The sequence below is a fragment of the Orbicella franksi genome, chromosome 2 (assembly GCF_964199315.1).
Source record: "Orbicella franksi chromosome 2, jaOrbFran1.1, whole genome shotgun sequence".
NCBI classification, from domain to species: Eukaryota; Metazoa; Cnidaria; class Anthozoa; order Scleractinia; family Merulinidae; genus Orbicella; species Orbicella franksi.
This window is the reverse complement of record NC_138146.1, coordinates 2,749,841-2,763,068: the sequence shown is the minus strand read 5'-3', so window position 1 is coordinate 2,763,068 and position 13,228 is coordinate 2,749,841. Positions and strand designations below refer to the sequence as shown.

The window sequence follows — 13,228 nt, the reverse complement described above, 5'->3', positions numbered from 1 at the left end:
TAAAGTACGATTTGATATTGCGATACGGAGCCCGAGTAAACCCTATTCAGAGCGTCCAGTTTCGGATTCGTGCGCTCGTGTGTAAACGGCAAAATCAATCCGCTACTAAAACGTTCAAGATTTGTCACAAATTTGGAAAAACTACGTTTAGTGCTAGTGTGAACCTAGTCTGAGAAACGGCTCACGAGGTTAGAATTCCTATCACTCAAGGAGTCTCAAGACGGACTGACAGATAATCGAATTTAAATCAAAATTCCGATTTCCTGATCATTTTTTATAGAAGTGTTTTAGCAATATATAGATTTAGGCCAGCCTAAAAGCGTAGCTCCTGGGCCGGGTTGTTCAAAGCCCGATTAAGCTAACCCAGAAAAAGGTAGAATTTTGAGGTTTTCTGTATATTGTTTGGCCTTCTGTTTTGAGTTTTAATAATCATCATATACACAAAGCAAAGCAGCAAAAAATATTTGTATAGGAGAAAAAGTTATAATTCTGTTAACTTTAAATCTTGAGTTTTAATTGGCTTCCGAACAATCCTGCCCTGTTTTCAAGTTAACCTGACATGAGCCCGCAAACTAATCGAAAACCAGCACTTGGTCAGCGGTCAACTTTAAAAAACACGTGACCTCGATGAGCTGTAAACTTGAGCCCGCGATATAGTCACGTGATACTGGTCAGCGGATACCTTGTTTTGACAGGTGACAATTGATCATAGGCTGCGTGTCTCTGTCAACCTATCATTTGGAGTATGGCCGCCATGTTGCGCGACTCCGTCGCCGTCGCCGCCGTCGTGCGTACGCGCCTATGAGCAATACCGCTAGCCATGATAACCATGAGAAAATCAACTCATGGGTTTTCTTTTCTTTTCTATATGAGTATGGGGCTCCGCTTGAGCTCCGCTATTATGATATGGTGGAGAAATATATGATATTTATCGCCTTCGAGCTTACCGACATTTCCTTGCTTGGTTAACTCTTTGTCGCCGATAATCCTAAAGGCATATTTGCCTTCTTTAAAACTTTTCTTGCTAGGGTTTTTGCTCGAGTCTTTTTGTTCTGCTGTTCCTAGATGTACTTTTTATTGGGTTTATCTCAGTAAAGCGATAAACCTGTTCGAACTTTCCGCCATTGCCTGTGGTTTATAGCTAATTTCCGAGAAAACTGGAGTGAACTTGTGGAAACTCTACAAACTTCTGTGAATGAAGATTGAAGAGGCGCCAACAACAACGCGAACGCGTTGCGTAAGTTCGTTGCGAAATGACTTATTCATTTTGACAGCTGATTTCTGATTGGATGAAACGCTTTTCCCACGTATGAGGAAGTCGTTTCGCGATTGTGATTGGATGAAGAAATTTCCGTATGAGTTTTTCATGCGATCGATTCTATCCGAAAATCTTAGTAAGTATGAAATAAGACTAATATTGTATACCAGTGAATATCTATGGAATTTTCTTGTTACCCGCGTGGGTATCAAACAATCAATCAATCAGCTAGTCAGTCAGTCAATCACTCAAGCAATCAATTAACCAATCAAAATTTAATATGTGAGAAAACATAAAAGGATAGGTCAAAGGTTTTCCCTATCGAGAACGTTCCCTTTTTTACTTAAAAATATTAATATGCACAATCTAACTGTGATAAAAATGTGATAAATACAATTTAATACAATTCAAAGCTAAAATACTTCAATTTGTATTAAAAAGCCTTCGTCATTTATGTCTAATAATGTTAAAATCATTTGTTACCCTCTTTAATTAACGAGTGAACATAACAATTTAAGGTGGCTCAGAACAGTTTTTCATGGGTCATTGTAGCCACTCTTTATCAATTGATGCTACATTAATGGTATCAAAAACTCCCTGGTCATTGGTGAGCACGCTGTTATCATTTTCGTGACACAATAGGTTACCATAGCAACAGAATGGCTTAATTTTAAGATCTCTGACTTGCTGGGCCATGGCTGTGGTTAGGGAACTAATCTTGCTGGGTCTTCGCATTCTTGTAAAGGTAGCTAATATCCTGAACGCTTGCGTCATTCGCATGTAGCAGACACATAACAGATAGAGATGCGATTCACCGGCGTGACCAAATTAACACGAAACTAAAGAGGTGACCTTTTCTAAAACTGAAGCTTGAAAATACTTCAGTTCGCGAGATGAATACTTTTCATTTAAAGGGGCAGAATTTCTCTTTGTGACGATAGGTGTTTCTGTTGGGGACTGTACTTTCGTTTAAGTGGACACTCTACTTTTACTCTACCTGTCCTAAGTAGGAGCGCTCTAAAAACTCAGAGAAAAAGTACCTCTGGACAGTACCACTTGGCCGGCGGCAACGGAAATTCGTCGCGATTTCATCAAAGAGGAGAAATTACATCGGCGTTTACTTTTCAAGATTATAATCCAAAAAACTTTACAAGATCCGCTTGCTTTTCACATATATCGTACAGGTCTTTTCTTAAACATGACAAACACTTTCCCATTTAGAAACATAACAAGTACGGCGAGAAATAGCAAAATTAAACAAAAAAATAGACAAACGTAGAAAATTGTAGTGCTATGTTTGGGTAAATACCTGCAATGAAAATTATCCCTTGAATACAAACTAATAAAACTATTTATATTATATGTTCAGCTGTCTAGTTTCATTACGAGTAGAAAACTCAAGGAAATTAGATAATTAATAACATATCACCCCCGTTGATTCGAGACCTCCGGGTCGCAAAAAATATAACAACTAGCTAGAATACTGTAATTCCAAATATAATGGCATACCAGATAAAGCTAGGGTACTTCGTTGTAGCTTTTTTGTTTTGTGAGGGGGTCGGAAAAAAAGCAGGGGCTGTTACATCCCCCGGACTATTCCCCGTGTTTATTGTTTCTTAGTCTGTGAAGTCAGTTCATGTTTTCTTTTCTACCCGCTAGTCTTATCCTTACAATTGTTGTGTTACCTAGGTGTTTGTTTGTTTTGTATAAAAGCCAACAGTAGTTCGCTTCCAATTAAAAAAAATAGAAATTTCATTTTATTGTTTGAAAATGATATTTTGAACACTGCCGGCTATTGTATACCACTACATCTGTTGAAGTAGTTTCATTTTGTTCTCAAGTTTTTAATTTCCTTGAGTTTTCTACATGCAGGCTGATCTTATCAATAGTTTTTTTTTTTTTTTTTTGTAGTTTCTATTCAATGGCATGGACGATATTTCTTGGTGGCACTTTCTCAAACATGCCATCACAACTTTGGAAATAAGATGAAATTTTAAATTTAAGATTTCCATTTTTAACTTCCTAATTAGTTTGCCTTATCTTAATTTAGGTTCACTGCTTTTAATTTAAAAGTGAGGAAGTATAATTTCCGTTCTTGTTTGCTGTAGCAGCCCAGTGTGGAAGCCACCAGCAAATTAAAGAAAACGTCACGTAAAGTGACATGATGCTGATAGGACAGGGGTATCCAAAATAAGATGCGTAGTGTCGAACAACCGAGCAGCGGAGGTTCTATTGCGCCTGCCCGCAACCGGCACAAATGTACGAACAAATAGGACCTCCCACGCTGAAACCCATCAACTTCAATGAACACTGTGCCGCCAGAACACTTGCCGTTCATTTGATAACAAAACGGAATCAGCTGCTCCACTGTAGAAAGAGCGTGTTTCTCCATCCAATGTTGGTAAGAGTCAAAATTGAAGGTTCAGAGAGTTTCAAAGGTGGCAGTCAATCAAAGATTCTATTATCAACAGGAAACGTACCCTACGAGCACAGTCTCCTTCGATCTTCCCGATTTGTCTAGGAAGATCGAAGGTGACTCTGCTCCTAGGGTACAGGAAACCATTCTTTAAAAAAGGGTGGTTTCCTGTTGATAATAGAATCTTAACCAACAGTGTTCGCCATGGAAGGAAAGAAAGAAATCTTGATTGTCAAACATCGCGGAGGTCAGCGTAGTTAACCGAATTCGTCCTGGAAAGGTGCGCTAGCTGCCGCTTTAAAATAATCAATTTTCGTCAAGCATTCCCGTATTATTGTAGCAACTACGTTTTTTGTTGTCCCTCATAGCCTCTAGACTTGGTGTCAAGGCCTTAGACAACACAAACCTAAAGTGACTAACGCTCAAACTTGAGGGTTAAAAGTGATTCAAAACGTCAAGAATTTTCAACTTCGTCTGAGCTATTATAGCGTCCAAGCCAATTATAGCAACCTCAGCAAAGATCCTGCCGCCAAAAGAACAGATCACTTCAAAAGTCTACTGGTTAAAAACTTCCGCCTTCTAATTGGACTTGGAAATCCAATAATTGTTCTTCGATTCCGCGATGACCGTCAACGGTCATAAAATGTTTAAGTGTCAATGCCTAAAGAATCGAATCACGACAAATGAAAAACGATGCAATGAATCAAGGAATAAGCTTTAATTATTATATGACTTTGGATTGTGGCCGATATAACGTGCGCTCTGATTGGCTAAGAGCGAGTTCTGAGCGGTCATTATGCAGCCGTAATGCCCACGGGCCGATTACGGACTATGCAAATTAGGAAGAGCCCGGCTCGGAAAATTCAAGCGCATTGAAACGATGAAAGCCGATTAAAAACAGTAAGAAAAGTAAATTTAATTCCGAGTAGCTAAAAGTTTAGGGACTTTTCCTTAATAAAATTTGTATAGAAGTCGTTTTTGACTTACCGGTAACCTTGGCGGACACTAGTGAAAAACAATCAAGGTTTGCCGAGTGTTAAGTAAAGCTAAAACCCGGAGCTAAAATCGCTAAGGGAAAAACACCATCGGCAGATGTGTCACGTATCCTGAGCAGAACACCACGAAGAAACTTACAAGTTATCATCTTAGTCACAACAATTACCGAAATATTGAACTCCGTTTCAGTTCTCATCAAATAGATTCCCTCGCTTTAACACAAGCAAGTGTAAATCAGCTTCAGGATCATCAGATGTAAACAGTCGGGCGGTTTCTGTCGGTAGCAGTGTTTCTGATACCTGCAGGAAGTTTTAGACGCTCACAAGGCTTGAAAAGTTCATTCATAAGTCCCAGAATGAAGAAGGCCAAGATATGTTGTCGAAAGCGAATGCGAAGATCGAGTTATTCTGAGCAGTGCATTCTGAAGCGTTCGTATTTTCTTTCACCGAAAGACCGTTGCTTTGGACTATTTTGAAGCACTTTCTGTCTCAGTTCTATATGCGTTGACGTTTCGCCACAAAAGTTGGAAAAACTCCCTCATCAAGTTGTGGCACCACGATACTAAAATACCTTTTTGAGGGCTGTGACAATCATTTTTCCCGTAAAGAAATACAGTGGTAAAGTTCATTGACTGTGTAGTTTTGCCCTGGGTTTGAGACTATGAATGAATCGTTAAACGCGCGCATCGCCGGATGTAAATTGACAACTTACCCTCGAATAATTTTTTTTTCTTTCAGTCGTGAGCCATATAATAAACAACTTAATAACCTCGACCCTTCGTTCGTTACGGGAAAATCTCAAGCCTCGGCTTACCGTATTGACCTCGCTATCGCTCGGTCAGTACGGCAAGACCTCAGTTTGAGATTTTCCCGTAACGACCTCACTCTCGGTTATTAAGTAGTTATTAAAAAGATAGATGGAGAGGTAAAAATAATGTTTTGTACGTGTCGTAACCCGCAAATCAAAAGTGACTCAAAAAATGTCACTCGACAACCAATGGACTTTTCCCTCTTTTTACAGTCCTAGTTTTAGGTTACTCTGCTTTCACATCGCAGGATAGGACTCGAGTTAAAAATCATAAAAACGTAGATGGCGTTGTTATAATGAACAATGCAAATAGCATAGGGACGGAAACACTGACGTAAGGTGATAAGAAAACTGAACGTTTCTTCCCCAAAGATAAAGGAAAACTCGTTGATATATTTCTGTTTCATTAGATCCAACTATCAAATACATCACAACATTTCAGACCCTGCTTACCGTTTCCGGAATTCTTATGTAAGCTATTACTGCTGCCCAGCAATCACTGACATTCAACGAGTTTCTAGCCAGAGGTCTTATAACTGACAGTTCACTTTCACAGTCTGGGATGTTAGGGACACATTCCACTCTGCTGTGAACGCAACAGGAACACTAAACAAAACAAAATCAGCTTTTTAATCATAGCTCTCGACTTTCAATTTACAGGGTTAAAGGAAAGTAAAGTAAGACTTAAAAGAACATGAATCTAGCTAAAAGGAAACTAACGTCCTTCTTTGTTCTGAGAAAGAGACAAAAGAGAAACATTCGGATTTGTTTGGGCACAATCTTGATGGGCTGGGCATTTTATCGAATATTTTATCATACACAGGATGAACAATCTCGTCGTGTTAAAACCTTCCAGTTAAATCAAACAAAGCTGATTTTGGTTTACACTCCGCTTCCAAGCGAGCCATGGGGTCCACGAAATGCTGAAGAAGCTAAGAACTACAAATTCACAGATTGGGATGGCACTCCATGCGAAGAAGACAAAAGTGACGCTGTACTTATCCACGCCGTTTCGGCCGCCACAAGTAGACAATTTAATGTTCAACAGGCAAAGAGAAACAGGCCATCCGCACAGAGGTGGGTCTTGTACTGCAAAGAAAGTCCCCAGCAGTTTTCAATAGCATCCAAAGGTGACGGCGTGTATAACTGGACCGCAACATATCGACGAGATTCGGACTTTTTTGTCCCTTATGGATCTTATTCAACATTGAAAATCCCAAATAAGTCAGATGGCGAGGACTTTGGGGAACAACCTGACGAGAATGTGAACTACGCAAAGAGAAAAGATAAAATGGCCACTTTTGGTGTCAGCAACCACTGTGATGATGATGGTTTTAGATTCGCTTTCGTCCGCGCACTCATGAAACACATTCCAATAAGCCTCTATGGAAAATGTGCAACTATGTTTGAATCAAATAACACCTGGAAATGTCCTCATAATATGAGAGATGGATGTCTTGAAGAGATTCAGCGCCACAAGTTCTACCTCGCATTCGAGAATAGTTTGTGTGTAGATTACATAACAGAGAAGTATTGGAGAAATTCACTTGAGCGAGGATTGGTCCCCGTTGTCCTTGGAGGCGCACAGTACAGTCCCGAGCTGGTAATTCCTGGTTCTTTCATCAACGCAGCCGACTTTGATTCCGTTAAAGATCTCGCAGATTATCTGAAGTATCTGGATAAGAATGACACGGCCTATAACCAGTATTTTCAATGGAAAACCAAATACAAGGTTGTCAAGTACGAATTCTGGTTATGCCAACTGTGCAAGGCCCTTCATGATCCAACGAAACCACCCAAAATTTATCACAAAATGTCCGAATATTGGGGGAGATATGGCGGATCGTGCCAACTTAACGAAGATCGAATTTGGAATATTATCAATAAAGGCTGAAGGTAGAGCCCCTGTCACTTGGTACCTCGAGACGGACTCACGGATCGACGAACTCACCAACGGACTCACGGATGGACAGACTGATCGTTAAATGTAAATGAACATTGCGAATTTGTTAGAATATCTTACAGAACAGTATATGTTTTACGGTATGGCGTGGAAAGACTACATCTAGTCTGGCTTAGTAAGTGTGTATTCACTCCCGATTTAAGTCCACGGCAGATGCACGGCATCTTCGCTACAATTTATTTTCTAATATCGTTTGGATGGATTGAGATTGTAAAATAGAAGTAAACTAGAAGTAATCGTAGATTATGAAGAATACAAAAGCAAAAACCGACACAACGTAAAATGATTTTTTGAAGGTGTACTATATTTTGTACCTTGTTCCTGAAGAAGGCTGGTTTGGCCAGCCGAAATATAGTACACCTTCTAAAAATCATTTTACGTTGTGTCGGTTTTTGCTTTTGTATTCTTCATTTTATATGTAAAGCCGATTAGATCACTTTTGATCCAACGTATACCAGCAGGATCATCGTTCCGGTTGCTTGCTTAAACATTTTATAGATTATGAGTGCGTTCGTGTTAAGGTGTTTAGGCATGGTTGACATTCTGGTCTATTGGAAAGGTGTAGAGGTACATGTAAAGCTAATGAATTTGGGTAGGCCATAGAAACAAATCTGTTGTGTAGCACATTTGCATATGTTTACTTTAGAAAAGGGTTCTGTTAGATTAGCTTAGCTCTGATTCGTCATTCGTGATGTACCACGGGTAGTTTGTTTTGTGGTAAGTTTGTCAGGGTACATGGTAAATTGTTGTACATACCTGAAGGATTGTTATAAGGACAGAATTGGTTATTAATGGTAATTGTAGAAGGGCAGTTAAGGCAATTATCACAGTCTAAAAGAGAAGTTAACGAGTATTTTTAATTGTGAATTTGAACTTGAACTGAACAACTTGAACAAAATAACGAACAGTAGAGTAGTTATCACACAGGGTGAATTCCAAAAGTCTTTGTATAGTTCACATTGAACTATAACTCAACAATTTAAACAAAACAATATGTATTATGTAAATTTTCCGGACATATGACGAAAAATCATTGTGACATTCCGAGCTACATAACTCGCATGGTTAGATTTGCGACCAGAAATCATGGCTAAATGCCGAGCTACATAACTCAGATGGTTAGATTTGCGACTAGAAATCATGGCCAATTTTTGAACTAAACCACTCGGTGAGTTAAATTTCTGACCACAAATGATGGCCAGTTTTGGAACAACACCACTCTGTGAGTTAAATTTCTGACCACAACACCACTTGGTGAGTTAAATTTGTGACCGCAAATGATGGCCGCTTTCCGAGCTACGCAACTCGGCAAGTTAGATTTCTGACTACAAATTATGGCCAGTTTTCGAACTACACCAGTCAGTGAGTTAAATTTCTGAAAACAAATCACGGCCGCTTTCCGAGCCACACAACTCAGCAAGTTAGATTTCTGGCTACAAAGCTCAGGCAGAGGAGCCAAATAACACAGCTGAAGTTGAGCTTCGTCAACGCAGTTGTTTGTTGCTGACGACGGGCGATTTCGTCTAACAGGGCCAAACTCTACTTTCGCACCAGAAGTCATACATACCTCCTTAAGGCATCGATAAATGTTAACAATGATATCTTTTAGTCTCATGATATCCAGTCAGAAAGACTTGAAAAGAAAGTTGACTACTTACAGCTTCCAAATTACAGCGTAAATGTCCACAAAACCCGCACTTGAACGAAACAAAGACCCGCACTGGAAAGAAATGTACAGCATATGGTTTGGCGATGATGTCATTCGTTTCGCCCCTGCTGCGGGGCGGCCAAATCGGTGTCGCAACTTCGGACGAAGGTCCAGCGTCCCATGAAACTCGACTCAAGTCTGCATTAGGAGTGCGTTCTACGAACACAATTAGTAGTAAAGTTATTGCCATTCTAGTTGCTGCTACTGTCATAGAAAACATCTTCAAACTGATCTGTTGTCTCTCCAAGTAAGTCAAACAACCGAGATATTCCAGGAAACGTTTCCTTCTCCCACGAGCGAAGAGCGCTGTAACACAATTAGCATAGGCGTACGGGCACCTTCGCACTTGGCAGGGGGTGAGGGGGGGCGTGACGTTCTTGCCCGAAAAATTCAGGCAATGCCCGACTGCGTGAGTGTTGAAATCGGGATGCAAACGCACTCAAATTGCATGAAAAACAAAAACGTTTACAATTCCCGCAGCTAATGAAACTGCTGTAATTCCAAAAATAGTTATATTCAAAGCTTGCACAATCAATCAATCAATCAATCAATCAATCAATCGTACTCTAACAACAGTCTCAATCCGAGTAAATCTAAAACGTATAAAAGAAAATGTTCTAAAAAAGTAACTAACTAGAAAGTTTATTATTAACGAGTTTTGGAAATCACGCCAACAGCATTATTTAGTAATGGTTTCTCTCACGTGTCGTTGCCCGAATCATTAGAATAGCATTTTGCCCGAAAATTCACATAATTTCCGTAGCTGGGGGTACAGCCTCCCTCACCCCCTCCCCCTACAGCTCGTACGCCTATGACAATTAGACATTCTAAAAACAAGCATCGTAACTTTTTGACGTTGCTTATTTTAAACAATTTGCAAGTAAAACGATTTCTCTCTCGCTTTAATCTCATCTCCACTTATTTAATCTACTTCTTAATCTGCACACTGCATAGAGCAAAATCTCCTCTTCCTGTGCTAACAAGAAAAGCATTTGATTTCTCTTTCACTTTGTTTGCAAAATTACCCGCCAACCCTGCTTCGTGAATTCTGTCGTGCCACGCTGTTGTGTTATGTTTTCCTTCAGCAGAGTTGTTTAGAAAGCCGCAAAACGCGTTTTCCACGTTACCTCATTCATGTCTTTCCAAGTTTACTTTTGTCAAGTTTACACAAACAGGTATGGAGAAACGTTTTCCTCCAATAGGTAAACGCTTGTAAGAGCCAGAATCATACGATTGTGTAGAACTCTTAAATGTCCTTGCAAAAAATCTAGCATATCATCATAACTATTTCTCACTGACAGCAATTTACTAGTAACTGGATTGTTCTCTAGAGTCTCCAACAGTCTAGAATAGAGAAAAGCAAGGCTTCACGTAGCTTTGCGTTGAGACTCGACTTTGCTTTGAGACTTGGTTGCTCTAACAAGGAAAAAACAAGACAAAAAAAAGCAACAATTGCTTCAGCAATAAATGGGAATCACATCATCACTGTGTTCTGTGATTGGCCGAACATTAGTATACTCATCAAATAAAATTTTTAAATATTTTAATTCGTATCCACGCTTAATGTAAACCGACCCGCAAAACTTACACTAAAATCAGTAGTTAAAAAAGGCCAAAAAATGAGGAACAATTTGTCCTGTGTAAACAAAAGCTGTATTCTAACTATTTATTGTATCACTTTCTCTGTAACTTTCTATTGCCTTTGTGATTGTATTTTAACCTAAAAGTATTGTACAGTATGTTTAAGCTAGTGTCATAAGTTATGTAAAGATATTGTAAGTAATGAGTTATACGGTTTAATTAGTAAGTTGTGTTAGTAAGTAATGTTTAGTATTTGTAGTAGTTGTAGTATTGTAAGTAGTGTGAGTGCTCTTATAAGAAAAACAAGAAAAAAAAGCAGTAGTTAAAAAGGCTTAGCATAAGTCCCAAACAACAAAGCCTCAGTGTTTGCCGTGTTCATGAATAGGCTGTTATCACGGAGCCACGAAACAACAAAATCAAGAACTTCATTAAGTGTTGCTGATCTACAGTAGCAGCAGGTGTCACAGAACAGGACAGTCTCGTCAAAATAATTCTAAAAATATATATTTTTTTAGAATTTGGGAACTCTCGTTGCGGTTCCCATGGAAACTGACCCGACTCCAATATTTTAATGCCGCCGTCGTGTGTGGTAACACATGATATTAATATATTTATGTCCGTTGAGAGCGTGATTAACTACAAACCAATCAATGTCCTGGACTTTTGGCACTTGGAATTTTGCTTTGTTTCTGTTTCAAGCCTTATTCCTATACCTTTATCATATTAATGAGAAATGACCACCAGCAAATTGTCGGTGGCTCGTGGCAAAATGTGCTAAACTGATATTCGAGGAAATCTCAAAGTCTTCTTTGGCCGAGGCAAGGCTACACTCTTTTTTCTCTCTTTTTTGTTTTTGTTTGTTTTTTTCTGTTGTAAAAATGTATCTTTTTCATGCCCAGGCTGTGTATTCTTATTTCTTATCCGACTCTAGGCTGAAAATATTCTTGTGTACATTCTTAGATTACAGAGTTTAGTATTTTCGTTCTATAAAACGGATGTGACCAGGAATTGAACTATGAAATAGAACCGTATCAGAGTGTCCGTGATACATTACGTACATGCCTTATAACTTTTTACTTTACAGCTAGCAAGTTCAAGATGTTGTGCCAGCCGACATTTGGCCGTTTACGCTAAAACGTATAATTCATTTCAAAACAATATTTGATTTTGTTATATTTTATTTTCTACCAACACGCAAATACTGCTCTCTCGAAAATCTTAGCTTTGAAATTATTCTTATATTAATCTTTCGCCAACTTCAACCTCAATATTGTTAAAAAATATTCGTTAAAAAGGAGTGTACTGTTGGCTAAGAAAGGTCAGTATATTCTAAACTTCAGTTATCGTTTGGTTGAAAAAACATTTAGCTAGAGAAAAATTATTGAGAAGTACTAAATGCTACTGTAACAGACAACCCCATGTTATGCACTTGTCACTGGACTCCCCCCCCCCCCACCCCTCCCTTATCCCGAGGAAATATGGGACGTAAACCTCTGAGGAGAACTAAATGCCCCACATACTAAGGACATATTACCTGTCTAAGGCCCCACAAAATGCGAAATTGGAACAAAGAAATAATGAAGTGGTAATGATGATTTTGACGGCATTTTATCTATACAAAACCAAAATGAAAATAATATTTCAAATAAAATTATCTCGAGCAATTAATGGTAACTAAAAATCATGTAAACAGAAAAATAGAGGGGGAAAATCAAGCATTTTTTACGGATTTGCGAAACATTTGTAAGCCCAAAAAAATAAACAATTGTTATTTTCCGCAGAAATGGAAAGAACTGATAGGTTTACATGACAAGTTTATTCAGCAGATTCTTCTCTTTTCTCTGTTGGTCCATCGCTTTTGTATCCAGACAATGGACTTACATGTACATCAAACACTAAACATTATACGTTTCTGCACGGTCGACCGCACTGAAAGGGTAGCCATTAGATTGTGTTTTCCTTTACCATGAACTGATGTTGTCCTGGGAAACACGGGATTCACTGATTCAGTACTCCTCGACAATTTTACTCTGCTCAAATATTTTTCGATTCAGAGAGAAACTGCAATTAAGATTATACTGACCTGTTCTAGCCGATAGTAAGGTTGCCTCGCTCAAAGAGAACTCCCTCACATTAGCAGCCTTCAGGTGTCTTCCAATATGTTAAGCACTCTTTCTCACATGCCACCGACAATTTGCGAATAACTTCAGGTGGTCGTTTCACACAAGTATGAAAATAAAACAAAATATCGCTCGAAACAGGAAAGCAAAATTGAAATTAAGAAAAGCTCAGGACGCAATATTTTTGAGCACTCTCTCGGCGGAGATGTCAATGTCATGTGATATCACACACAGCGAACTACAATGAGAGCTCTTTAATTAATCAAGTGGTCTGAGAGCATCGTGCTATCATAAGATAAATACGTTTTGGTCAAAGCATCTACCTTGGAAGTATTTTTGAAAATAGTTTCCCAAAAACTTTTCTGTGACAAATTTTGTG

At 38.9% G+C, this 13,228-nt stretch overlaps 1 protein-coding gene across 1 annotated transcript; it reads left to right on the top strand.

Annotated features, from left to right (window-relative positions):
* The first annotated feature begins 4,084 nt into the window (after window positions 1–4,084).
* Window positions 4,085–8,244, top strand: LOC145467668 (3-galactosyl-N-acetylglucosaminide 4-alpha-L-fucosyltransferase FUT3-like). Its single transcript, XM_081451272.1, has one exon. It carries the CDS (start codon window positions 6,172–6,174, stop codon window positions 7,369–7,371), a length of 1,200 nt encoding a protein of 399 aa, XP_081307398.1. The 5' UTR covers window positions 4,085–6,171; the 3' UTR covers window positions 7,372–8,244.
* Window positions 8,245–13,228: the final 4,984 nt, after the last annotated feature.